Source organism: Mustela nigripes, chromosome 1 (genome assembly GCF_022355385.1).
Source record: "Mustela nigripes isolate SB6536 chromosome 1, MUSNIG.SB6536, whole genome shotgun sequence".
Classification (NCBI taxonomy): Eukaryota; Metazoa; Chordata; class Mammalia; order Carnivora; family Mustelidae; genus Mustela; species Mustela nigripes.
This window is the reverse complement of record NC_081557.1, coordinates 58,422,772-58,450,539: the sequence shown is the minus strand read 5'-3', so window position 1 is coordinate 58,450,539 and position 27,768 is coordinate 58,422,772. Positions and strand designations below refer to the sequence as shown.

The following is a 27,768-nucleotide window of genomic DNA, read 5'->3' as shown; positions in this document are numbered from 1 at the left end:
TATGAATCTATAGAGGATTCCTTGAGTGCAGAGGTCCCAAAGACCTTGGCAAGGACCCTCTGAAATGGGAAGGTCTGCTGGACTTGTGTGCACCTGCATTACCGTGCCCATTACTTGGGAGAGCTGGGGATCCTACCTTCTCCTGTAGACCAGCCAGGGACTTTGTCGTAATGGTCTTTCTTGCTCCCTAAGGACCACAGATCAAATTGGGGCAAGCATGGCATTCATCCAGTTGGCCACATTGATTGATCCAGGAACAAAGTCGAATTAGAGTGGGCCTCTGAATCTTTTCCCTTTGGATATTTGGACATGGGACCAGGGAAAACTCGGTTAGTCTCTCACTGGTGGCTGGTCAGATGTAAAACTTCGAGCTGTCAACCACTGTTTTCCTACCATATGGGAAAAGCCAGACTGCAGTCGAAGAAAAGTAATAAATCTTAACACTTTTTAAACACCTTCTATGTACCCAGCCCCACGCCAAGCCTTTTATGTCCATTAGCTCACAACAACCCCCAGAGGTCACTAATATGAACATCCTTGTTTCTGAATGAGGAAACTGAGGCAAAGCAAGGTTTAAGTAACTTGTGCAATATCACACAGCTAGCAAGTAACAAAGCCTAAGGTCGACTGGCTCTAGAGCCCCTCATCATGACCCTGACTCTGCCTTGCAGAGGCAGCAGGCATCAGGGAGTAAAAACAAGAGATGGCAAGAGGCCTGCCCATGTTCAAGGCCCTATTCCAGCTGTTCCAGGCTGCATATGGATCCAGTGTGCCCTGGGTGAGTAGAGCAGGACGCGTGTGTAACCGACACATGGTCGACTCTCAATGCGAGTTTCTACCACGAAGAACAAGAAAATTCCTGACAAAGATAATATCTTCTCAGCATGTAGCATGGTGTCCACCACCTTCTTACTCTAAATCTGACTTTTTTCCCGCTCAACTGGACAACCAATGTGAGATTCCAAGTCCAAGTGAAATTATATTTTTAAAACCCATCAGTATTTTTTGTTCCTTTTGAGAACATTTGCCCTTTAATTTGTATTTGAAATCAGTTACTTTAAATATTTTAGGTACAGGAACGCCTGGGTGGCTCAGTTGGTTAAGCAGCTGCCTTTGGCTCAGGTCATGATCCCAGCGTCCTGGGATCGAGTCCCACATTGGGCTCCTTGCTCGGCGGGGAGCCTGCTTCTCCCTTTGCCTCTGCCTGCCATTCTGTCTGCCTGTGCTCGATCTCTCCCCTCTCTCTCTGATAAATAAATAAAATCTTTTAAAAAAATATATTTTAGGTACAAATTCTGAATAGTGGAGACAGAGTAGAGGCTACAGGCACTCAGTGTGGGCTCCCAACCCTTCCCCCCACCCACCCTCCAGGCCCCGCTTCTCCACTCAAGATCCAGATGGGCACATGCAGTAAGTCAGTGGTTGCTGGTGTCCGGGGTTAGCAGCCTCAGGCCTGGATGCAGTTGGATACAAAGTGATGAAGCCCAGCAGCTTTCCTGACAAGATGTGTGTATTTCAACGTTCTCCAAGCAATTCAGTGATTGTGCCCAGACCTTACGGGCAACTCCAGCTGGGGCAACACTGCCCGTTCTCCCTACTTCATGGTAGCATCTTGGGGCTGCTTTCCACCACAGCCTATCCTCCCCGAGAAGTCAAGACTTCTCTATGTAACATGGAAGATCCTTTAGAGTCTGGCTCCTGTTTCATTTCCCACCCCTGCCCATTTCCCATGGTGATCTGCAACTAGGAAGAGAAACTGTGCTCACAGGTGCTCTCCCAACCCCACCCCCCCTTCTATCTAAGCTCATCCCGGCTGCTCACAAGTAGCTTTCGGGATTTCTGTCTGCTTTTGGCTCCTGCTACTACTCCCTTCTCCAGAGACAGAATGAGGAAGACAAAAGTTCAAGACCTTCTTGAAGTTCAAGACCTTCTTGAAGTTCAAGACCCAAAAAAGGACTGCTCACCCGGCCAACTCCCAAACACTGTGTTGGCTACCTGAGATTTTGCTACCTAATTAAGGGAACATATGAGAAACTGCCTGCACAGTGCCTAGAACATAGCAGTCACTCAGCATATGATAGTATCCATCATGTTTTCCTCTTTTCATTTCCTGGGGTCCCTATTTTTAAAGCGTTATTGTCCTGATCCTGCCCCATATGAAAGCAACTCGGAGCAGAGCCGCCCCTCCCCGCTTCATCTGCCCTGTGGCAGATCTGAGAACTATCAGGCCTCCTGGCTAAATCCTGCTATCTGACAAGCAGGGTGCAGATATTTTATTTTATTTTACTTTCTTTTCTCAGTGTTCCAAGATTCATTGTTTATGCACCACACCCAGTGTTCCATGCAATACATGCTCTCCTTAATGCCCACCACCAGGCTCACCCAACCCCCCCACCCCCCTCCCCTCCATAACCCTCAGTTTGTTTCCCAGAGTCCACAGTCTCTCATCGTTCATCTCCTTCTCCGATTTCCCCCAACTCCCTTCTCTTTTCCATCTCTCAATGTCCTCCATGTTATTCCTTATGCTCCACAAGTAAGTGAAACCATATGATAATTGACTCTCTCTGCTTGACTTGTTTCACTCAGCGTAATCTCCTCCAGTCCTGTCCATGTTAATACAAAAGTTGGGTATTCATTTTTTCTGATGGAGGCATAATATTCCATTGTATATATGGACCACATCTTCCTTATCCATTCATCTGTTGAAGGGCATCTCGGCTCCCTTTCAACAGTTTGGCAACTGTGGCCATTGATGCTATGAACATTGGGGTACAGATGGAAGAAGGGTACAAATCTTAATGTTTTAGGTCAATGTGGGTGCTACTCTGGGGTCTGGGTCTGTGGCTGCAGGGGGGTATCGGAGAGCCTGGCTGGGGAGAGGGAAGAGCTTCAGGGGCCTACACCCCAGCAGACTGCTTCGGGCCTGCCCACGCAGCACCTCTCCCTGACCCGAGAGTCACTATAAAAAGAACAAGCTCAAAGCAAGCTGTGCTGGAAGTACCGTTCCATCTTCAGAGCAGTTCTATTTGTGTCAGCTGAAGAAAGAGGGCTGGAGCATCCCATTCTGGTACAATTGGAACAATTACCTCTTAAATGTGATAATTACAGTTTGATCATTTTGTAGGCAAAAGCAAGATCGGTTCCAAGATTTTCTCCTCCTTGTTGGAACTTTCTGTAAAGAAACTGCTTATGTTTGAGGACCGCCGTCTTCAGATTTCAGATCCAGATGGGAATGCGCCTTCCTCTCCAAAAGAACATAACTTCTGATGTTTATCTTTTGTACCGTGCTGCTGTAGTGAGGAGTGAGCTAAGGCAAGTGTCTGGGTAATTTATTTATTTATTTATTTTTTAAAAGATTTTATTTATTTATTTGTAAGAGAGAGAGTGAGAGCGAGCACAGGCAGACAGAGTGGAAGGCAGAGTCAGAGGGAGAAGCAGGCTCCCTGCCGAGCAAGGAGCCCGATGTGGGACTCGATCCCAGGACGCTGGGATCATGACCTGAGCCGAAGGCAGCTGCTTAACCAACTGAGCCACCCAGGCGTCCCTGTCTGGGTAATTTAAACCAGAAGGGCTGAACCCTTTGCATGTGCCCATCAACTTAAGACTTGCCATCTTATCAGAAATCATACTGACATCTTGGCATCCATTTGACCAAGGTGGCAACATAAATGGTGTTTGGATCAAGGCCTTGAATCCAGAAAACACCTGTATTTGGACAGTTTTGTATGTGTGAACTACCTAACAGGTCTGCCCATTCTGGACATCAGAATCTGCTCTGCATGATTCAGTGTTTGGAACCTTAATAGCGGCTACAAAAAGTTGAGAATAAATAAGCCTAACCCATCAAATAAAACATATAGAAATTACTATGCAAATTTTTAAAACATAAGTAAAACCAGTTATAACCACCACACTGGGATAGGAAGGTATCTTCAGGAACCGTGAAACCATCTGAACCTTAGCCAGGTAGATCTAAAGAAATATTTCTGCCCTCTTCCTGTCCAGCAGTTCCTCATTTGTTGTCCTGATTCTGCATTACAGTCCTTTCCTAGGGCCACCCAGCCCACGTTCCACACATTCCTGCCTTCAGTGGCCACCTGTTAGTGTTGAGGTTTTGAGAATTCTCAGTCTCTCTTTCTGTAGTAGTTCCAAGTTCAGGCCTCAAGTTCTGATAGAATTGCTGTAACAGTATTTTTATTGTTCATTTATGGCCATAATCCCTAATATGACAGTGCAGATATCCATAAAATGCTCACATTTAAAGAGGTTCACAATCCTGCTGGGCTTTCTGCAGCTTCCTGGAGCTGGGCAGTGTCACAAGCATCCCTTGGGGCTGAGAGGAAGGGGCACCTCCTCCAGGAGAGGTGCCCTCTCGAGGAGAGCTCCCACCCCCACTGAAGCTTTGTACCTCAGGCTACTTTTCACCCCTCACCTCACACACATCCCTTCCTGCCCATAGCTCTTTGGAGGAATGGAGTTTCTTCGCCACATCTCATCTTTTCATATCTAGCCATCCTGGTTCTGTGAATCTGTAGAAGAGACCCCTTTTCATCTCTGGGTCTTCTGAAAACACATGTCTATCTATTTTACAATGAATTCCCCATCAAAAACAAATGGGTCTACCCTCCAAAAGTTGAACAGAATTGCCTTATGACTCTGCAATTCCGCTCCGAGGTATATGCCAAAGGATTGAAAATAGATACTCAAGCACGTGTGCACACATGTTCCCAGCAGCACTCTTCACAATAGTCACGAAGTAGAAACAGCCTGAATGCCCATTAGTGGATGAATAGATAATTGTGGTACGTACGTCGAAAAAATGTCATCCAGCCATAAAAAGGAATGATGTACTGATCTGCTACAGCATGGACAAGCCTCTGAAACATTAGGCTAAATGAAAGAAGCCAAACACAAAAGGCTACATGTTGTAAAATGCAATTGTTTTTATAGGAAAAACCCCAAACAGATGAAGCCACAGAGACAAAAAGCAGACTGGCAGTAGCTAAGGGCTGGGAGAGCAGGCAGTGAGGAGAGCTTGCTTACTGCATCAAAAATTTACACTGCCGAGATGGAAACATTTTGGAACAAGATAGAGGTAGTGGTTGTAAAATAATGCAAATGTAAAATAAACGCTACTGTTTACTTTAAAATGCTTAATTTTAGAGCAATCCTCTCAGGTCTCCTCCCTCCTCCAGAGCTTTGTACTATCACTCAAAACGCTCAATAAAATTAATCAGGGGCCCCCAGAGTCTCCCCATGGTGGTGTAGATCAGCTCTGTGCAAAAGGCTCTGTGCAATCCAGGGCTCTTCTCGGCAGGAGGAGGGGAGGAGCAGCAGGTGAAGGCCTGAACTCCAGTCTGGAGGGCTCCCCCACTCTGCAGCCGACTCCTCTCCTTTGGGTCTCTGCCTCCCCAGGCTGTAAACCCAGAGAACTACCTCCTGGGGGCGTTGTGAGGCTTTAAGCAAACAGTAAATAGGAAGGTACTCATGGCTCACCACAAAATGTAAGTAAAACTCACCTTTTGGTTCAGGGTTCAACTTAATTACTTACTCCTCATGTGTCCTTGAACTAGTCACTGAACCTCGCTGAACCTTGCAGGACTGTTGTGAGGCCTGGCGGTAATATATGCCAAGTGCCTTGAACCCATTACCTGCTCAGGCAACTGAAGCTATTAGTAAGTGGACAGGAACCATTCCTGCTGGGAAGGGAAGGAATAAGAGAAAGTGGACACAGTGGGTGTTGGGGGTGGAGGTGGATGTCGTGACTGTCGTGAAACGTCGTGACTGGTGCAGGATCTTGGTGTACTACAAACGGCACTTGTGCGGCCCCTTCTCTTTCCTGCATCTGTGGCGGACGTGGCCAGTCCACAGTGGGCACTCTTCCCTACCACACCAGGATGTGGCCTCAGACCACTCAACGCTCTGTTCCGAGCAGTCAGTCCAAGAGAGTCGTCATGAAGATAAAACCTAGTTGCCACCCCTGTATGAGAGATTTTGTTTTCTTGAACAAATGAAAAAGGATGCAGAATAGCCTCCTGGAGGAGGAGAGGCCATGTGTCCCTAATAGCAGCCATGATTTCACAGTTTGTGCCCCATGTGCCATGAACAGCAACGGTGGAGGGGTGAGTGACAGTGTGACTTCTCTGTACCACGAGCAGTACATTCAGTTCTAAGCTCAACCCCTTACTTGCTCTGTGACGTGGGACACAGGTCACCTCAGCCTTCTGAACCTTAGTTTTCCCATCTGTGAAATAGGATCAAAACTGCCTCACTCATGGTGTTACTAAGGAGCTCAAATGTACTGATGTAGAGGAATGAGTGAGCTTCCATGAAGAAATGAAGAAAGTTCCATGTATCAAGAGTTCCTTCCCTTGGTGTAAGGGACTTTTCTCCTTGGTACCTTTCTCTCTTTTTTCTTTCTTTCTTTTCTTTTTTTTTTTTTTTTTTTTTTTTAAGATTTACTTATTTGAGAGAGAGAGAGACTGAAAGAGTACTGGAAGGAGAGAGGCAGAGGGAGAGAGAGAAGCAGTCTCCCTGCTGAGCTGGGAGCCAGATGCAGGACACCATCCCAGGACCCTGAGATCATGACCTGAGCCGAGGACAGGTGCTTCACCATCTGAGCCACCCAGATGTCCCAGCACCTTTCTCCTTCATCATAGTGTTGATCATAGTTAGACTGATAACAATCAGAGGGCAGCATTGGCTCTTATGTCTGGATCCTTATGGCTTAGCAAAGTGCCTGACATCATAAATAGTACTCCTTAAGGATTAATTGAAAGAATAAATGAATAACCAGTGAGAGACACTGTCAGGCATGATGTCACATTGCAAAACACGGTAATGTTTTAACAATTCTTTTGTTCTCTTTTTCTTTCCTTTTTCTTGATTTACTATAATTAGGAAACTTGGTTGTCATTGCCAGCTCCTTAGTATAATCAGGAAAAGAAGGTCTCAGAGCCGTGGGGGTAGGGGGTTTGTAGTCACTTTCAAGCCATGAGAAATGTGATATTAACATGAACTAGCACAGGGGCCCAGGGTGGCTCAGTCAATTAAGTTTCATGATCAAGCCCAAGTAAGCTCTGAGTTCAGTGAAGAGTTTGCTTAAGTTTCTCTCTCCCTCTGCCCTTCCCTGTGCTCTCTCTCAAATAAAATAATAAATCTTAAAAAAAAAAAAAACTTAAACTAGCACAAAACTTTGGTGACAATGGGCTCCTCTGACTCATTATACAAAAACTACAAAATCAGTTGTAGAAACAAGGGCGAAAGGAAAGATGGTCTTCTTTCCTGTCCACATACTCCCTCTAGTGTCAAAAACTCAAAGTAAACTAAGGAAGGAAGAGGATCCCATTGGGTCGCATCTGTCTCCCAAAGCCTCCCTCACGTGCTCTAAAAAATACATTAGGGCTCCTTCACATCACCTATTCCTAGAGAAAAGAACCAATATGGGGAGCAGTCCAGGCTGCATCTTCTCTCCTTGAAGTCAGCAGAGCTGCATTCACCATCTCTTGCAATTATGCCCAACCAGGGTTCCCAGACTTCTGGGCCTCAGAAGGAAAACTATTGGGGTCTTCATGAGGGACCTGGAATTTCACAATGCCCAAGGAAACTGTAGCATCACTGAAGATGAAACTGAAACACACACACACAGACACACACACACACACAAACTGGCAAGTGCTTTGTCCTTCAGGACATTACCAGTTTTGGTATTGGATCAGCACTGCGTATCTCCTACTCACTAAATGCTAGTTATCTAGGTCTTAAAATAATCAAAAATAGGAAAATACGTAATGGCTTCGTACATGTGGTTGGTAAAGAGTGTAAGATATTTTTAAATTGGGGGCTCATTAAGAGCAAAAACACAATAAAAGTGTCCCTTCACAATAAAGAAGGTAGGACCCACTTCCCTGCTAAGTTACTGGCCTGAGGCTCGGCTAAATCAAGCTGCTTTCAGAGAGAGAGCACTTCTCATGGCCAGGTCACCTCATCAGACACTGGGAGGAGCAATGATTCATAAGCCTGACCCAGCAAATGGAGAAGACTGTTTCCTGGAAAGGTACTCAAACTAGCTTTTATCAGTTTGGGCTAAAAAAACGTTCAAAATTACCTGAGAGTCTATCATACAAGCCCAATTCCTTAGTCTTTTTCTTCTTATTTTCAATTTTATCTCCCCCAATTCCGCCTGATCTTCCAAATGACTCCGATGCCCCAGTCTATCAGGTCACCTCACCAAACGATGACTATATTTCAAACATTTATTGATTCATTCAAAACATCTTCCTGAAGGCTCATTAGGGGTGAGATGATATGCCAGGTGTTGGAGAAAACAGTGACAGATGTGTCTCTACCATCATGGATACAAGCAAGAACTACAAGGGCAAGAGTTCCGTGAAAGAGAATAATTAGCCCTGCTTTGGTCACCTGACTAATCAATACTTTATTTCTGTCGTGGAGTTTTACAGTAATATAAATAATAACCAATAAGTGTGGCTATACAAAAAGGTACACTTTTCCCCATAATCATTACTTAAGGTAATTAAAAATATCCTGGTCCCACTTACTGCTCTATATCTTCCAGTAGTCTGTGAGCTCTTCCAGAACAGTGATCATCATGTCATTTGACAGAATTACAATCATATGGGATATACATACACTTATATATATCATTAATATATATGTGCATATGTAAAGAATTTTTTAAATAATTATATCATGTTAATGATTATATAATATTCCATGATTGTATAATATTCCCATTTGAATAATAATTCCAACTATATGATTGTACAGTATTCCAATTTGGGGCATTTGTGCAAGTTGCTGAATCACATTGAGTATTTAGATTATTTTTAAATTTTACTATTAAAATAAAATTCCATAGGTTATAATTTTTAAAAATATTTGTTATAGCTATGATTACTTTTGCTTAGGGTAGGTTTTTAGAAGTGAAACTCTGGGGGGCGCCTGGGTGGCTCAGTGGGTTAAGCCATCTCAGGGTCATGGGATCGAGTCCCGCATCAGGTTCTCTGCTCCACAGGGAGCCTGCTTCCTCCTCTCTCTCTGCCTACTTGTAATCTCTCTCTGTCAAATAAAAAAATCTAAAAAAAAAAAAAAATTAAAAAGAAGTGAAACTCTGGCTACTCACTTTTTATAATTTCATATATATTATTAAATTGCTTTCCGAATGTATTGTACTAACTTACACTCCTGCCAGCAGTATGGGTGACCCTATCTAATTGCGTATTTGCTGGCATCGATAACTTTTTTTAACTTTAATAGGTAAAACTGGTATATATTTATGTTTGGTATATATTTTTTTTCATTTTCCCGGTGAATTTAAGCTTTTCCATTTTTTTCTTCAATTTTTTAATAGCCTTCTCCATAAATTGCCTGTTAAAACCCTTGCTGACAGGAATCAAGTGTTGTTCCTTTAATGGGCCTCAGTGCTTAGTATGGCGCTCGTTAAGCAGCTGAAACTTACAAAGCTTTGAAAACAAGTAGGAAAATCCAGGGGTAACTGTTTACATCCTTGTGAGAATAATTAAACCACTAAAACCTAACTATTGGGACCACTTTAGAATTCACAAAGAATATATGAGCATATTTGAACCCCACAACTACTGTGTGTTGTTATTTTCAGGATTTTTACTTTGTGGAACAAAGTCTGAAGTAACAGGTCTCAAAGGGCTTAAGTGGTGAAAATCAAGTCCACTCTGGAAAGAGAAATTGTTTCCCTCCAGACCGGGACTAAACCAACTGAAGTTCGTCCTCCTACACACAAGAGGGCGAAGCAGTAGGCCATGAAGCAACACGAATGAAGGCCTCGTTCGACTACATATCCCAGGTTCCTGCGCGATCTCCCGGAATGCTCAGCGGACGAGGATTTCAAGTCCCAGCTTGCCCGGCGGTAGGATGTGACTCCCTCTCGAGTAATGGCCGCTGGCTTTCCCGGGGAACCTCTGCTGTTGAGCTGTACCTCACTGCTAGGAAACGGGAATTGGAAGGTCTCAAACACCGTCCCGCTTTCTTAGGGCGGTAACGTCGTGCGCTGGTTGGGAAGGGACGGTGCGAAGAGCAGGAGCCACTGTGAACCATGCTCGTGAGCTCTGGGTCCATCTGTGAAGAGGCCCATCTCTGCGGGACCGCGACTGGAGGCTCCGCTGGTGGTGTCCCGTGGGGCAGGCGAAAAACTACACTACCCAGCATCCTCACGGTGCCAGAACTACCTTGCCCGAAAGCCTGAGCGTGATTCAGCACCCCCTCCCCCCGCACCCTTTCACCTCCTCCCGCCCGCTGAAAACCGGAAATGTGGAGTCGCTGTGCTCGGCGGCTCCTGTGTTCTGAGGGCAATGAGGGCCGCCGGTTTTCGAGCCTCGGCGGGGTTTTTTCGCCGGCCCTGCGGAGAGGTGAGACGAGGCAGCTTGTCACCGATGCCTGAGTATTCTGTGGGGAGATAGCCGGTGGTTCCTACCTCCTCGGGAGCGCCCTAGGCCACGGTGCCACGCCCCTCCCAACCCCGCCAGGTGCGGGCGACCCCGCCGCAGGGTCTCCCGGGCTAGCACTGGGGCGGGAAGGGCGAGGGACCCCGGAGAGCACCGCCTTCTCCTGAGAGTGCGCGTCGGAGAGCCTGGGTTCCCCCCTGGCTCCGCCACTGGAGTTCTTCCCCTCCCCCGCCCCCGGCTTCTTTCTCAGGCTCGGTTTCCTTCTTACGGTCTGACGAGGCTGTCAATCCCCGCCCTCTGCGAGACCAGTCAAGATCAGTCGCGTCTGAGAGTTCTGGCTTCTTTCGTGGCCTCTTCAAACTTAGGCTGTGTTTTTTTGGGTGCTGTCTAAAGCCCGCGTGTTTGGTAGACCACAGCATACATTTCAGGTCAGGCCAGCTTTGTTTTCGCTGTAATTTCTAGTACTCTGCGGTCACAGAGGAGCCATGCAAAGCCAAACAAAACGCGAATGCTGGAACCTGCAAGTGTTGGATTTGTCGGCTCCCTCGTTAGCATTGTGTCCTGAAGGACGTCAGACTTTATGCTGAAAGATGATTCCAGAATCTCCCCTCACATTTTTAAAAACTCTGTAAGGCTGTCTACAGAACAGGCACTTTGTACTGACCTTAGCGTTCTCTGTTCACCGTCTTCAATCTTCAGTGCCGTGGGAAATGAGCCGCCCGGTGCCCACTGTACTTTGTGCCATTCTGCCAGTTGCTTCACTTTCACAGTAAGATTGCAGTTGTCGGGTGCCTGGGTGGCTCAGTGGGTTAGGCCGCTGCCTTCGGCTCAGGTCATGATCTCAGGGTCCTGGGATCGAGTCCCGCATCGGGCTCTCTGCCGAGCAGAGAGCCCGCTTCCTCCTCTCTCTCTCTCTGCCTGCCTCTCTGCCTACTTGTGATCTCTCTCTGTCAAATAAATAAATAAAATCTTAAAAAAAAAAAAGATTGCAGTTGTTGATTCCCCCATCTGTAAGGCTGCTGTTGAACTCCCAGTGTCTGTCACCAGGTATTTGCTTACGTATTTAGGTGTTGAGTTGACTTAGGCATGATGATGGAGTTTTGAAAAAGGAGATAGCGTATTTTGAACCTTGGGGAATCATCCCATTTTCAATCTTTGTAAATTTTGAGAGAGTGTGTGTTTTCATTTGAATATGTAAACAAAGAATATTGAACAGTTTCGGAGAATGAACTTTTGAAGTACTAGAAAATACTTAATAAGTAAACAGTGATGTCTTTTAACATTTGTTGAGTTACCCTACTTAAATCTTTCTTGGAGAAATCTTAAGTGGCCTGTTATACCTAATAGGATTTGTGTACTCAAATATTAATTGAATACTTACTGTGTAGTTTAAACTTGACTAATAATGTCAGTAATGAAGGAATTTAAAAACCTTGACCTCGACCTGTGGAAGGATCTCAGTTATTTAGTTCAGTATCTTTTTTAAAGGTAAATAATAGAAGAGATGGGAAGGTGATGCAGTTTGTCTAAGTTTTAATAGTGCTGGATTCCTAGTTCATTACTGGTTCCCAAATGTAGCGGAAGAGAAACCCTGCGGATACTTTGTAAAAGTACATAATTAACCTCCACTGCAGAACTATGGAGTTGGTCGTCCAGGGTGGAGCCCAGGGATATCTGTGTTACTTAATTTTGGTAATTCTGATGTATCTAGCAAAGTGCCTGCCAACAGACCAGTGTATAGAAATGTATATTAATAACCAGCTATGTCACTGAAGTATTCTCTGAAGTTAGCAGAAGTTGATATAAAACTTGTAGCTTAGAATTAGTGAGGCAGGATTTTACGTGTGTTAATGTCAAGTAAAATCTGGCCTTTCCTGGTAAAGAGGCATCTTGGTTCAAGGTAGGCCAGATTGCTAATCCAAGATACACAGGTTAACAGCTTTGTGATGCTGGTTAAGTCTTTAAACGGAGTGTTTCTTTAAGAAAACTACAAGATAGATATGAAAGGAGGGGTTTGGGGTTTTGTACAATCGTATAAGTTCTGGGAACTTTTAAGGTTTCAAGGACCTGTTATCCCATCTTGAGCTAAGAACGATGAATCCGGCTACTTCCTCTCTTCTACCTATTAATATGCTTGCAAAGACTTTATTCTTAAAAGTGCTTTTGGAGGCAGGGGGTGGGGGTGCTTATGAGTTGAAGTACTTGTGAAGCCCTGCTGTGGTATCAAAGCTTTTCCATTTCCTTATTCCCTCCAAAGAGTGCTCTCTAAAGTCCTACTGCAAGGGAAGGTGTCAGCACCTAGTTCTTAGGGTGATTGGGACTTAGCCAAAGATTACATAACTGTTTGAGTACACCTAAGGAATGAATGTTCCACAGATCCTTCTCTGTTTCTCCTCAGCCCCATAGTAAATAGAACCCAAGGTAGAAATAGCAAAGACAGCTCATGCCTTTGTGAATTTTGCTTATCCTGTTCCTCCTGCCTGGCTAACCCCTCTTTAAGGTTTACTTGTAAGGTTTACTGTAACTCTTTAAGATTTACTGTCAATCTTTTATAACTAGCCATTTTTTAAAAAATTTATTTAAATTCAGTTAACATATGGTGTTCTGTTAGTTCACAGTAGAGTTCAGTGATTCATCAGTTGCTTATAACACCCAGTGCTCATTGTGTCACGTGTCCTCCTTAATGCCCACCACCCAGTTACCCCATCCTCCCAACTTCCTCCCATCCCGCAACCCTCAGTTTGTTTCCTCTAGTTAAGAGTCTCTTACAGTTTGTCTTCCTCTCTGATTTTGTTTATTTTACATTTTCCCTTCCCTTCCCCTATCACTCTGTTTTGTTTCTTAAATTCCATATGAGTGAAATCATATGATAATTGCCTTTCTCTGATAGACTTGACTTAGCATAATATCCTCTAGTTCCATCCACATTGCTGCAGATGGTAAGATTTCATCCAGATAGCCATTTTTAACCCTTTATTCTCATCAAGGACCAAATGTCTCTCCTCTCTATTCCATTATGGATATATCTTGATAGCACATGATTTAAAACCATTGTATCCACAACACCTAATACAGTTTCTGTTAATCAGCAAATGTCTGCTGAGCACGCAGAGTTGTATTAGGCATTGGGGATTCCATGATGAGCAACAACAGGTGTGGTTCCTGCTGATAGGGACCTTGTAATCTAATGCGGTGGTAGTCAAGAGTTTTTCTACAAGGAGCATTGTAGGCATTACGTAGGCATTGTGGACCATATAGTCACTTAATACTCTTCTTGTATTGGTAACATGAAAACACCCATAGGTGTAAAAAGGACTGGCTGTTTCTTTTTTATCATTTGAACTTAGAGTTTATATTCAGATAATTCTCGTGTTTTTCATTCATAAGTGAATGAGCATGGTTGTGTTGCAGTAAAACTGTTTAGAACAATAGGAGGTGGTGGCCTTCAGGCTGTGGTTTGCTAACCTGATCCCTGGCCTAGTGGGAAAAGTAAACAGTTAATAATCATATAAATGTGTAAATTTTGAGGTATGGCAAAGTAACTTTCTAGGATCCTGTGGAAAACCCTAACAAGAAAACACCTGGCCGTAAAGAGTCTGGGCAGGCTTTCTGGTGGAGGAGACATTTGAACTGAACACTGAAGGATAAATATGAGCAGGCAGAGAAAAGGAGAACATTCTTAAATTATTAAGGGAATTAAAGAATTGAGTCCTTGAGAGCAGAGGGCCAAATTGAGCACAGTGGGACATGAGATTGCAGCTGTAATCTCTGCAGAGATATCCTGCAGAGATTTGCAGCAGTGTTAGATATTTATTTGGTCTCTCTCGTATCAGTGGGAAGCTTCCCTTCATGGAAGAAAGAGGAATTGTGCAGTCATCTGCCTCGCTCTGAGACCATAAGATCTCAGGCAGTTACTTAGCATTTCTGAACCTGTTTTTCTCATCCATAACATGAGAATTTTAAGGATAAATAACAGGCGTGAAAGCAGTATCGTGCCATTCATTCATGTACGTGTGTGTGTGTGTGTGTGTGTATACATATAATCTCCCCTTCCCTGCAGTAAACCCCAAATGAAATACTAAACTTCTAATCAAGGTTGCGTAACTGGGTACTAATCATTCCTAATACAATTGCTATTAGAAATATTACTGAAATCTGCCCCTCTTTTTCCCTCATTTTTTTTCTTTTCTCTTCTTCAAATCTAATGTTGATGCAGAGGGACATTGCTTAACTCTTCTAGATGGCACTCAGCCAAAAAGGTTGCTGTCCACTGTACTAATGTGTATGTCTATGTGCGCAAAATTGATCCACCTTTACATCCGATTCCTTTTTTATCTGAGTATTTGAATGAAATAAATATAAAGAACTGGCCATTACTTTTTTATCATTGAATTTAGAGTTTATACTCAAATGCTATTTTTAAATATCTCTTTCCTGCCTACTAGTCCACAAAGTCAGCAAAGACATCAGTTATGTCTGGTTTTGCACATCATGCCCTGTGCCTGGCATTCAGGTGAAAAAATACATAGGAAAGAATGACATTTTCCCTACATCACCTAGCAGAAAAGTAATACCTGAGGTTGCAGTTATGTCTTTTAAGTATTTAGATAAATAAAGTGATTTAGGATAAAAAAAAAAAAAAGCATAGGGTGACAGAAAGAGCATGAGCTTTGGAGTCAGAAGACTTGAGTCTTAATTCTGATTATGCCAATGACTCTAGGTCATTTCTTTTGTAAAACTGTAGGTAATACCACCTTGCATTCATAAGATCTAAAATATCTGGTATATGGAGTGCCTGGGTGGCTCAATCTGTTTTAAGCATCTGTCTTCAGCCCAAGTCATGATTCTAGAGTCCTGGGATCAAGCCCTGTGTCAGGCTCTCTCTTGCTCGTTTTCTCAAATAACTTTCTCAAATAAAATCTAAAAAAAAAATCTAGTATAGTACCTACTATTCAATTAATAGTTACAATAATTAGCTGTTATTTTATTTAATACATAATAATAGTAATGAAGTTATATGTACACAAAGTTCTGAAGAATACCTTTTAATGAAATTCATCAGTAATATATGGAAAAGGACCATACTCTGTCTAGGTTAAAAAATGGGAATTTATTGAAGTGGGACAATTTATCACAAAAATGAGAAATTTGCTAGGGCCTTTGTGTTGATAGTAGTATATACCCTAGGATTTAAAATCAAATTTATCGGTTGATTCAGCAGTAAAATATTGTGACTCCGTTATCTGCCAAGCACCGTTCTAGGTACTGAAGGTACAGTGATAAAAAACTCATAGTTTCATGGAACTTACATTTTGGTTCAGAGGAACAAACCAGACAGTTTCAGGTTAGAGCTGAGAACTGTGATGGAAATAAAATGGGTATGTAAGAGAGTGGGCATACAGAAAGCTACTTTATATGGTGATGTAGGTATAAATAATTACTGGAGCTCTATAAAAGACTTCTTGGCCCCTAGGAGAGTTGGGTGGTTTCTACTCTTCCAGTAATGAGAGACTTGGCAGTAATATCCAAAGCTTGCCCTTTTTTTTAGATTTTATTTGACAGAGAGTCAGCTACAGAGGAAACACAAGCAGGGGAAGTCAGAGAGGGAGAACCAGGCTTCCCACAGAGCAGGGAGCCCGGCTTGAGGCTCAGTCCCAGGACCGTGGGATCACAGCTTAAGCCAAAGGCAAACGCCTAATGACTGAGCCACCCAGGCACCCCTAAAGCTTTTTTTTTTTTTTAATTATTTATTTGAGAGAGAGAGAGAGAACAATCAGGGGGGAAAGAGGGAGAGGAATAAGCAGACTCCCCGCTGAGCAGGGAGTCTGATATGGGTCTTGATCCCAGGACCCTGGGATCATGTCCTGAGCCAAAGGCAAATGCTTAACCGAGTGAGCCGCCCAGGTGCCCCACCCCTAAAGATTTTGATGTATATTATGTTACAACTTTCGACTGACTCCTGACAAAATATATCTGAATATTAAAAGGAGGAAAGGAAATATTTTTGCAGTGGTCGCCATTATAGAATAGAATATAGAATAGAAACTTTTCAGATGAAAGAGAGGGCCACTCAGAAGACTCAGTTTTCTTCCTTGAAATTATAGGATTCCTAGGAGCTGGAACTGTGTGCTAAATAGAAGAAATGCCTTAGAAGCTAAAATGTCATGCTTGTGTTGGTTACTACAAGGAAGACACCTGTCTTCTTTTTCAGATTTCTTCACCACCACAACCAAGGAAGGATATGATATGAGGCGAGTGGACATAACTCCTTTAGAACAAAGGAAATTAACTTTTGATACCCATGCACTGGTTCAGGATTTGGAAACTCATGGTAAGAAACGGGTACCTCTTGAAAGAATGTTAACAGTCACAGTAAATTACCTAGTGAAGACAGTATCATTATTATGAACAATTAAGAGTCATTTTAAATACAAGCGCCATCCATACAGTGGAATATTCTACAGTCAAAAAAAAGTGTTGAGGAATATTTACTGATAGAAATACTCAGATTAAGTGGGGGAAAAACAAAAAATTACATGTGTAGTATGATTTCAATTATGTAGAAAAGAAAAACTAGTTTCTAGGCTGATACTAAAGTTCTCATGGAAGTGCAAGGACTATTTAAGAACAGCAAAAAAGAAGACAAACGATTACCAGATACCGAAACAGTAATTTAAATTATGTGATAGTACAGGAATAGAATTAATAGAATGGCATTCAGATACATGTAGACATTTTTAGCAAACAATAAAGAAGGTATTATAAATTAGGGAAAGGAAGGGCTATTTAGTAAATTGATAGATTATATGGCTAGATGTTTGAAAAAACATTAGATACTCTCATTGAAAAATAAATTACAGATTGATTAAAAGTCAAATATAAAAAAATGAGAGAAAAGCTATTAAAAATGCTAGAATATAGAATATTTTAAGACTTTGAGACTGAGGAAGCAAGACCTAAAACTCAAAAGCAGAAAAGACTGACCAATGTGATTACTGAAATACTTAAATCTGTATATCTAAAGGTATCATTCACAAAGTTAGAAATATTAGGAACATATATGACAATGAACCTATTGCTTTAATATACGAAGAGTTCATATGAATCAATAAAAAAATTACAGTAACTTTATAGAAAAATGGGCAAAAGCTATAAATAGCTCACAGAAAAGATAAATAGGCAATAAATATATGTAAAGTTACTTGACTAAAGAAATGCAAATTTAAGGATAAATAATGCAGTGCCATTTCACTTTTTAATGCCAATTATAAAATCAAAACCACTAGCAATATCCAGTGTTGATGGAGGTGTAAGAAAATGGATCAGTGGGAATTAAAATTATAGAGTGCTATTGGAGAATAACCTACTCTGAAATTTTTAATTGTAACCTTTTTTTAACAATAATTTGATGAGGAAAGTTATTCTAGCTGTTCAGGTTGATAAAGATAAACATTTTTACAAAAACATAAATACATATTTGCTGTTTACAGGATTTGACAAAGCACAAGCAGAAACAATTGTATCAGCATTAACCACTTTATCAAATATCAGCCTAGATAGTATCTACAAGGAAATGGTTACTCGAACTCAACAGGTAATAATTTCATTATTATCATTTCTGACAGTTTCATTGGACAGTCTTTTTTATACTGCATCTCTGACTACCCACCCACCTCCTGAACATACCTACATCTTCCTTATACTCTACAAGGGAACCAGAGAACAGGAAGCAAAACTCTTTGGTGAAGTCAGTATCTAAAGAGATTGCAGAGTTAGAAGAGTCATAATAAAATTATGGTAGCACAGAGAATGAGATTTTGTCAAATGTTTTGTTATGTGAGAAAATGATATATTATTTGAATTATATGAAGTGGTGATGGTAGATTGTGAAATAACTTTTTCCCCATAGAAAACCTACCACAGTACAAAAGCCAACTTAAAAGATAAAAACATTTTACTGTAGTCATGTGTGTTCTGGTTAATCTTCACAAACTTAAAAAGCTGGAAGGGACATAAATATGGCTGGGAACAATTTTGTTAATATGCTTTAATTTGGATACATAAATCCTTAAGGTCAAATAATGCTGTTTACTAAGAATTTAGGATGAGAGATGCCCAGAACTGTGGATTTCTCATGTATTATTTTATGTAATTCCTCTGACAGTCTTGAAAAGTAGGTAGAATTATTCTACTTTGCCACTGAAGAGTGAATCACGTTGAGTAATTTTTGAGAGCTGTCACTGTGGTGCTATGGAGAAAAAGCAATAATTTTATATAAAGCGTAGAATAAGCTAAATGAGCTTAACTGTAGAATAATTCATAAAATTCATAATAATTCATGAATTCACTGTGTTTAAGAATTTGTTTTCTTCCTATAATTTTGTATTTACATAAAAGATATATATTTTATATATATCCTCACCCCTTTGGAGTTGACAGATATTTTTACTTAGGAATTAAGATTTGTCTTCCTTTTTTATTCCTCCTTTCCCAGATGATGTGCTGTTAAAAGTATGGTTTAAAATTTGCAGAAATACTATTTCTATAATAGTATTTCTATAATATGACTGATATACAATGTTGTATTAGTTTCAAGTGGACAAAGTAGTGATTTGACAATTCTCTACATTACTGAGTGCTAACCCATGATATTTGTAGTCACTGTCACTATACGATGTTTTCCAATGTTTTTACAATGTTTTACAATGTTTTTACAATGAATGTTATTGACTATTCTAGGATTTATTTATTTTATAACTGGAAGTTTATACCTCTTAATTCTCTTTTCTTATATATTTTGCATACTATCTCTTTATTGGACATGTCATTTGCAGATATCTTCTCCTATTCAGTATGTTGTCTTTTAGTTTTGTTGACTGCAGTGCAAAAGCTTTTTACTTTGATATAATCCCAATAGTTTATTTTTATTTCTATTTCCCTTATTTTATTTATTTATTTTATTCCCTTATTTTATTTCTATTTCACCCATCACTCCACTACCACCCCCCTCTAGCAAAGACTGGTTTTCTGTATTTACAAGTCTGTTTCTGCCTTTTTGTTTGTTTTTTTAGATTCTACATATAAATGAAATTATGTAGTGTTTTTCTTTCTCTAACATATTTCACTTAGCATTGTGCTCTACCTCCATGTTGCTATCAATGGCAAGATTTCATTCTTTTTTATGGCTGAATAATCTTCGTGTGTGTGTGTGTGTGTGTGTGTATCTTTATATATCACCACATCATCTTTATCCATTCATCAATTGATGGACACTTTGGCTGCTTCTGTAATTTGGCTATTATAAATAATACTGCAATAAACATAATGGCACATGTATCCCTTTGAGTAAGTATTTTTGTATTTTGGGGGTTAAATACTCAGTAGTGTGATTACTGGTTCATAGGGTAGTTCTATTTTTCATTTTTTGAGGACCTCCATACTGTTTTCCATCATGGATGCACCAGTCTGCATTCTACCAACACTGCGGAAATGTTCCTTTTTTCTTCACATGCGCACCAACATTTGTTGTTTCTTGATTTTAACTATTTACAACAGGTATGAGGTGATATCTCATTGTCTTTTGATTTGCATTTTCCTGATGATAAATGATGTTGATTAGTCATCTTTTCATGTGCCTGGTGGCCATCTGCATATCTTCCCTGGAGATATGTCTGTCATGTTTTCTGCCTATGTCTTAATTGGATTATTTGGTTTTGGGGGCTGTTCAGCTGTCTAAGTTCTTATATATTTTGCATACTAACTCTTTATTGGACATGTCATTTGCAGATATCTTCTCCTATTCAGCATGTTGTCTTTTAGTTTTGTTGACTGTTTGCGGTGCAGAAGCTTTTTACTTTGATATAATCCCAATAGTTTATTTTTATTTCTATTTCCCTTGCCTTAGAAGACTTATTTTAAAAATGTTGCTACTGCCAGTGTCAGAAGTTACTGCTTGTGCTCTCTTCTAGGACTTTATAGTTTGAGGTCTATTAAGTGTTTAATCCATTTTGAGTTTGTTTTTGGTATGGTGTAAGAAAGTGGTCCATTTTCATTCTTTTGCATGTAGCTGTCTGGTTTTCCCAGCACCCTTTGTTGAAGAGGCTGTCTTTTTCCCATTGCATATTGTCTCCTGCTTTATCGAAGATTAGTTGACCATGTAATTGTGGGTTTATTTCTGGCTTTCTGTTCTATTTTTGTGCCACTACCATACTGCTTTGATTACTGCAGCTTTGTTAATATAACTTGAAATCTGGAATTGTGTACCTCCAGTTTTGTTTTGTTTTTTTCAAGATTGCTTTGACAATTCAAGGTCTTTTGTCATTCCATGCAAATTTTTGGTTTGTCCTAGTACTGTGCAAAACGCTATTGGATAGGAGTTGCATTAAACGTATAGATTGCTGTGGGTAGTATAAACATTTTAACAATATTTATTCTTCCAATTCATGACCATGGAATATCTCTGCGTTTCTTTTTTTTTTTTTTTTCAAGATTTTATTTTTATATAAAATAAAAGAGTGAGCTGGGGAAGGAGCATGATGAGCTGGGGGAGTGGCAGAGGGAGAGGGAAAAGCAGAGTCCTTGGTGAGAAGGGACCCCAGTGCAGAACTCCATCCCAGAACCCTGGGATCATGACCTGAGCCTAGGCAGATGCTTAACCAACGGAGACACCCAGGCGCCCCTATCTTTGCATTTCTGTGTGTTGTCTTGAATTTCTTTCATCAGTGTTTTAGAGTTTTCAGAGTACAGGTCTTTTACTTCCTTGGTTAAGTTTATTCTTAGGTACTTTATTATATTTGGTACAACTGTAAATGGGACTATTTTCTTCATTTCTCTTTCTCCTGTTTCATTATTAGTGTATGGAAATACAACAGGTTTTTGTACATTGATTTTTTTATCCTACAACTTTACTAAATTCATTTATCAGTTTTAGTGGTTTAGGGTTTTCTATATATATAGATAGATAGATATCTATATAGATAGTACATATAGTATATATATATGTATACTAGTACTAGTACATATAGTGTGTGTGTGTGTGTATATATATATGGTATGTTATCTACGGATAGTGAAAGGTTTCCTTTTTCCTTAACAATTTGCATGCCTTTTATTCCTTTTTGTTGTCTTGATTGCTGTAGCTAGGACTATATTGAATAAAAGTGGTGAGAGTGGACATCGTTTTTTCTTCACCTTACAGAAAATGCTCTTTTTCCCCCCTGATTATGATGTTGGCTGTGGGTTTTTCATAAAGGTCTTTATTATGTTGAGGTTATGTTTTCTCTAGACCTGCTTTGTTGAAGTTTTTTATCATGAATGGGTGTTGTACTTTGTCTTTGTGCTTTGTGCTTTTTCTGTATCAAAAGGATAATATGATTTTTATCCTTTCTGTTATTGTGAGGTTATCTCATTGATTGATATGAAAATATTGGACCATCCTGTATCCCAGAAATAATGGTAGTAAATGATTTTTTAATATGTTATTGGATTCATTTTTCTAGTGTTTTTTTTTTTTTTAAGATTTTATTTATTTACTCGACAGAGATCACAAGTAGGCAGAGAGGCAGGCAGAGAGAGAGGAAGGGGAGCAGGCTCCCTGCTGAGCAGAGAGCCCAATGCGGGGCTCAATCCTGAGTCATGACCCGAGCCGAAGGCAGAGGCTTTAACCCACCGAGCCTCCCAGGTGCCCTGCTAGTATTTTTGTTGAAGATTTTTGTATCTGTGTTCATTGGAGATACTGGCCTATAATTCTCTTTGTGGTGTCTTTACTTTTAATATCAGGGTAGTGCTGGCCTCATAGAATGAATTTGGAAGTTTTCCTTCCTCTTTTATTTTTTGGAATAGTTTGAGAAGAGTAGTATTAACTCGCCTTCTCATATTTGGTAGAATTCATCTGTGAAGCCATCTGATCCTGGACTTCTGTTCACTGGAGCCACCAGTGAACAAATAAATAAATACAAATAAATAAATACATTTTTTAAATCTTTTAAATCTTTTATTAACATATAATGTATTATTAGCCCCAGGGGTACAGGTCTGTGAATCGTCAGGTTTACACACTTCACAGTACTTACCATAGCACATACCCTCCCCAATGTACATAACCCAATCGCAAATAAATCCATTTTTTAAAAAATTTAAAAAAAAATGCTTAACCAGATGAGCCACCCAGGCTCCCCAGTGGTAGGTCTTTTTTTAATTCAAGAGTGGGAATTGACCAATGAAATGTAATTTTACTTATGAAAAATTAGGGACACAGATTTTTTTTTTCTTAGCCCAAACTGAAGAGGTTACCACCCCTTTAGCAACTGTATTAGGAGATACAGATGAAGGCGTTATTTTTGCTGGCCAATACCAGTGTAAAGGAAAGGATGTCAGATACTTATCTTCCTCATAAATTACATTTAGAGTCTCTAGCATCTTTTAGTTTTGCAGCATTGTCAGTAGTCAGGAGCACTTGGTCCCTGTCCACAGGACTCAAAGGCTATCTTCCTCTCTTATGTTACCTGTTATGATACCCTGTCACTAGGTTCTAAACTGTGACTGACATGTTCTTTTGAATTGGGATCCAGGAAGACTTCTTAAACCTGCTAATGATAGGCTTGACCATAAGACATTACAGAGAGATTTACTGTAACTTGGTCATACCAGCATAAGACAACAGGGAATCAGCAGAAGGTTGTATACTAAAAGAATTCCAAGAAGCTTGTAAGGTTTTTTCTGAGGCGCCCATGATGTCTGTCCACAAAGTGAGTGCCTTGATCATTGGAGGTAGAGGAAAGTATACCCTAAGTGAGAAATACATTTTTTTTAAGTTATGTTTTGTTTTTACTTTGAGGGTATGAGCCTTGCAGCAGGGAAAGGCTTTAACTCATCCAGAAAACACACATACAAGAACAAGAACATTGATAGCCCATACTAAGTGGCCACAGAAGTCTGGCTGCTGGTATTCAGAAGGTCCAAAAGGAGATCTGAGGTGTCTGAGAACAAACAAAAACAATTTTTCCAGTGATTGTGGACCAGACAGGTCAGACCCTGCTGGTAGTTCTTGTAGTTTTCCACAAGTCTTCATGCCAGTACCTATTTCTAATTTGAGTCATCTAAATGTACTACCATGGGTGAAGGTATGCAAAAAATAGAAGATGGAATTTGTCAGGGAGCCAGGAAGAACCAAGCCTCTGTCTTAAGCCTCCCCATATGCCTGACTCTTTATTCAGTTTATAACCATTGCTTACCCATTTTAATTTTTCTGATTTAGGAGTACACTGTCACCATGTTACAAGGACGTTAGGAGCGCAAAAGTCTGGCAGTGAGGTGCCAATTTTGCAGAAGCAGAATGGACATTGTCTACATGTACCACAATTTTACAAATACAGTATAAAGAAGGCTTCATATTATTTATTTGACAATGCTTTCCATGTAATTTGCATGTCAAATAAGCCTGATTAGTTCAACAAATCCTTTGGAATATGCCAGGTCAAAAAGACTTCATTTAGAATTTGATTTGGAAAAGTTTGTCAAAAATATCAAAAAAGATTTTTAAAAATTATTTATTTTGGAGAGAGAGCGAGTGAGCATGCAAGCGTGGGGAGAGGGGCAGAAGGAAAGAGACTCTACAAGCAGACTCCATGCTGAGCACAGAGCCGGACATAGGGCTGATTCCACAGCCCTGACATCATGACCTGAGATCAAGAGTCAGATACTTAACTGAGCCATTCAGGTGCCCCAAAAATGTCAAAAAAGATTCTAAAGCACTCGCATGAGTAAGATAACAGATCATTAGGAAATTTAAGATTTAGAAGAGAAAGGAACTTTGACAGTCTTAAAAAAAAGACCAAAAGTCCAAGAAAACGTTGTCCCTTTAATAGAAAGCTAAATTCCAATCTCGCACCAGCTAACTTTTCATATTGAAAGTTATTTTTTTAATAAATTTATGTTAATCTTAAGCAGTTTGACTACACATTAAAATTCCTTTTTAGTGATTCCTTTTTTGGGATGTCTGGATGGCTCAGTGGCTTAAGCCTCTGCCTTCGGATCAGGTCATGATCTCAGCGTCCTGGGATCAAGCCCTACATAGGGCTCTCTGCTCAGCAGGGAGCCTGCTTCCTCCTCTCTCTCTGCCTACTTCTCTGCCTACTTGTGATCTCTCTCTTTGTCAAATAAATAAATAAAATATATTTTTTAATTCCTTTTTCATAAACCTTTTATAATTATTTTTTCTACACCCTAGTTCTATCCAGTGTTTAATAATTAATGGTTTAGTATTTTGTCGTATTTGGAAATGATCTAGATATTTAATGAATTTAACTCATCATTTAACTTAAAACTTTAAGATTTTACACTACCAAAAAGAATTGGGGAGACTCTTTAAAAAGGTTATCTAAAACTTTTATTTACTTGTTCTTAATTATATTTAAATTACTTACAAAAACTTCATTAAATCTTAGAAAAAGTCAGCCATTATCCGAAGCTATTATTTTTTGTATGATATCTTCTTGAGGTGGCAAACAGTCTAACAGCCTCTAAATGCTCGACTTCTGTCCAACAATTTTTGTGGCTCTTTGGCCTTCTAGATACGTGCTAGCAAGAGCCTTTATTTACATAAAACAAGAAAACGTTGCACCTGAACATACTAGAAGTACTCTGACCTGGCCACAAGGCCCTGTGTATACCATCAGCAATTCACATAGAACCTAGCTGGGGTTTTCCACACGGGGAATTGTTGTCTGAAGGCCTTGGCTCCTAGAAGACCCTTCTGCTGGCTCAACTGGGCTCCAGCATAACCATCTGCCATTTCAAGCTGACCTGCCCTGTAAAGGAAAGCCAATTAGGTCAGGAGCTGAATGGAAAAACACAAAACAGGGAGAGAGAGAGAGCACATAGAGGTCAAAAACAAGAGGAAATTACCACAGCCCTCAGAAACAGCAGGAAACACTGAACTCAAAGGGTTTGTGGGTACCATGTCTCTGTTTCTCATTCTCCTTGAATGCTGCCAGAAGTTTGCTTTGCTTTCCCTCACTGCCCACCAAATGGCTAAATAGCAAAAATTCAAACCAGTAATTTTATTTTATTTAATTTTTTAAAGTAAGCTCTGTGCCCAATGTGAGGCTTGAACTCATGACCCCAAGATTAGGAGTTACATATTCTACCAACTGAGACAGCCAGGCACTCCTCAACCAAGCAGATTTAAAGATCGACTTAGCTTTATTAAATGATTCATAAATCCGACAACAGCTCATTTGGCAAGTACAATGTGGCTCTGAGGAGTTGTACAAAGTGAAAGGTTTTTATAGGCGGGTAAGGCAAGAAAGTTACTAGCAAAAGAAAAATTGTTGCTTAGGGGAAAAGCAGAGAGTCTTAGGCAGAGAGCATCATCTTTCCTTTGGGGCATGGAGTGTGCCCATGTGGCAGACTCATTGACACTGGTCCAGAAATTCCTAACCAGATTGTTTTTTCCTTCATTGTATATTTTGGCCATTCTTTGTTATAGATTAATTTATCACATAAGCGTGGGTGGCTCAGCGGGTTAAAGCCTCGTCCTTCCGCTCGGGTCATGATCTTGGGGTCCTGGGATCGAACCCCACATCAGGCTTTCTGCTCAGTGGGAATCCTGCTTCCCACACCCCCGCCTGCCTCTCTGCCTACTTGTGAGATCTCTCTGTCAAATAAATAAAATCTTTAAAATATTTCTTTAAAAATTTACCATATAAGGATGGGCTTATTTTGGGGCTTTCTACTCTCTTGTGTTATCTGTGTGTCTGTTTTTGTGCCAGTACCAGGTTGTTTTTATCACAGTAGCTTAATAGTATATCTTGAAATCTGGAATTGTGACACCTCCAGCTTTGTTCATTCTCAAAATTGCTACCGCTATTTGAAGTTCTTTGTCATTCTGTACAATTTTACAATTATTTATTCCAGTTCTGTGAAAGATGCAGTTGGATTTATTAACTCCTTGGTTTAGTCCTAGGCATTTTATTCTTTTTGGTGCAATTGTAAATGGAATTATTTCTCTGCCACTTTGTTACTAGTGTATAGAAATGCACCTGATTTCTGGGTAATAATTTTCTGTCTTGCAACTCTACTGAATTCACTTATTATTCCTAGTAAAGGTTTTTTGGCGTTGTTTAGGGCTTAGGATTTTCTGGGTGTAGTTTAGGATTTTCTTTGTATAGTTTCATCTACAGAGAGTGACAGTTGTACTTCTTCTTCAGCACTTCTCTGCCTTTTCTTTTTGTTGCCTGATAGCTGTGGCTAGGGCTTCCAGTACTGTGTTGAATGGAACTGGTAAGAGTGGACATCTTCATTTTTTCCTGATCTTCGAGGAAAAGCTCTCCATTATTTACCATTGTGTATGACGTTAGCTGTCAAATATGGCTTTTATTATGTTGAGGTGTGCTCCCTCTACACCCACTTTGTTGAGAGTTTTTATCATGGGTAGATAATATAATTTGTCAAATGCCTTTCTTTGCATCTATTAGGATGATGTGGTTTTTATCCTTCCTCTTATTAATGAGATGTACCACATTGACCGGTTTGTGACTACTGAGCCATCCTTGCATCCCAGGAATAAATTAAACTTAATCGTGGTAAATGATCTTCCTGCTGTATTGTTGAATTCAGTTTGCCAATATTTTTTGAGAACTTTGCATCTGTGTTCATCATGATACGGGCCTGTTTCCTTTTTTTGTAGTGTTTTTGACTGGTTTTGGTATGAGGGTAATGCTGGCCTCATAGAATGGATTTGGAAGCTTACTCTTTTTTTTTTTTTTTTTTTTTTGGAATATTTTTTGGAATATTTTGAGGAGAACTGGTGTTAAACTCTTGCTTAAATGTTTGATAGAATTCACCTGTGACTCTATCTGGTCCTGGACTTTTGTTTGTTGGGGAGTTTTGATCATCAGTTCAATTTTGTTACTAATAATGGGTCTCTTCAGATTTTCTGTTTCTTTGTGATTCAGTTTTGACAGTTTATGTATTTCTAGAAATTTATGTATTTCTTGTAGGTTGGCCATTTTGCTGGCATGTAACTTTGTAGTATTCTGTTCTGGAATTAGACGCGCTACCATTGCGCCACGAGGTCACGTATTCTGTTCTGATCTTTTGTATTTCTGTGGTGTCAGTTGTTGCTTACCCTCTTTCATTTTTTTTTTTTAAAGATTTTATTTATTTATTTGACAGAGAGAAATTACAAGTACACTGAGAGGCAGGCAGAGAGAGAGAGAAGGAAGCAGACTCCCTGCTGAGCAGAGAGCCCGATGTGGGACTCGATCCCAGGACCCTGAGATCATGACCTGAGCCGAAGGCAGCGGCTTAACCCACTGAGCCACCT

At 40.3% G+C, this 27,768-nt stretch overlaps 1 protein-coding gene across 1 annotated transcript in view; it reads left to right on the top strand.

The window, feature by feature from the left end:
* The first annotated feature begins 9,879 nt into the window (after nt 1-9,879).
* CCDC90B (coiled-coil domain containing 90B) overlaps nt 9,880-27,768 on the top strand; it is a 37,393-nt gene continuing 19,504 nt past the window's right edge. The window contains exons 1-3 of the mRNA XM_059411927.1: nt 9,880-10,406; nt 16,654-16,773; nt 17,933-18,036. Coding sequence (XP_059267910.1) covers nt 10,307-10,406; nt 16,654-16,773; nt 17,933-18,036 — 324 coding nt within the window. The 5' untranslated portion in view covers nt 9,880-10,306. The remainder of the gene's footprint in view (nt 10,407-16,653; nt 16,774-17,932; nt 18,037-27,768) is intronic.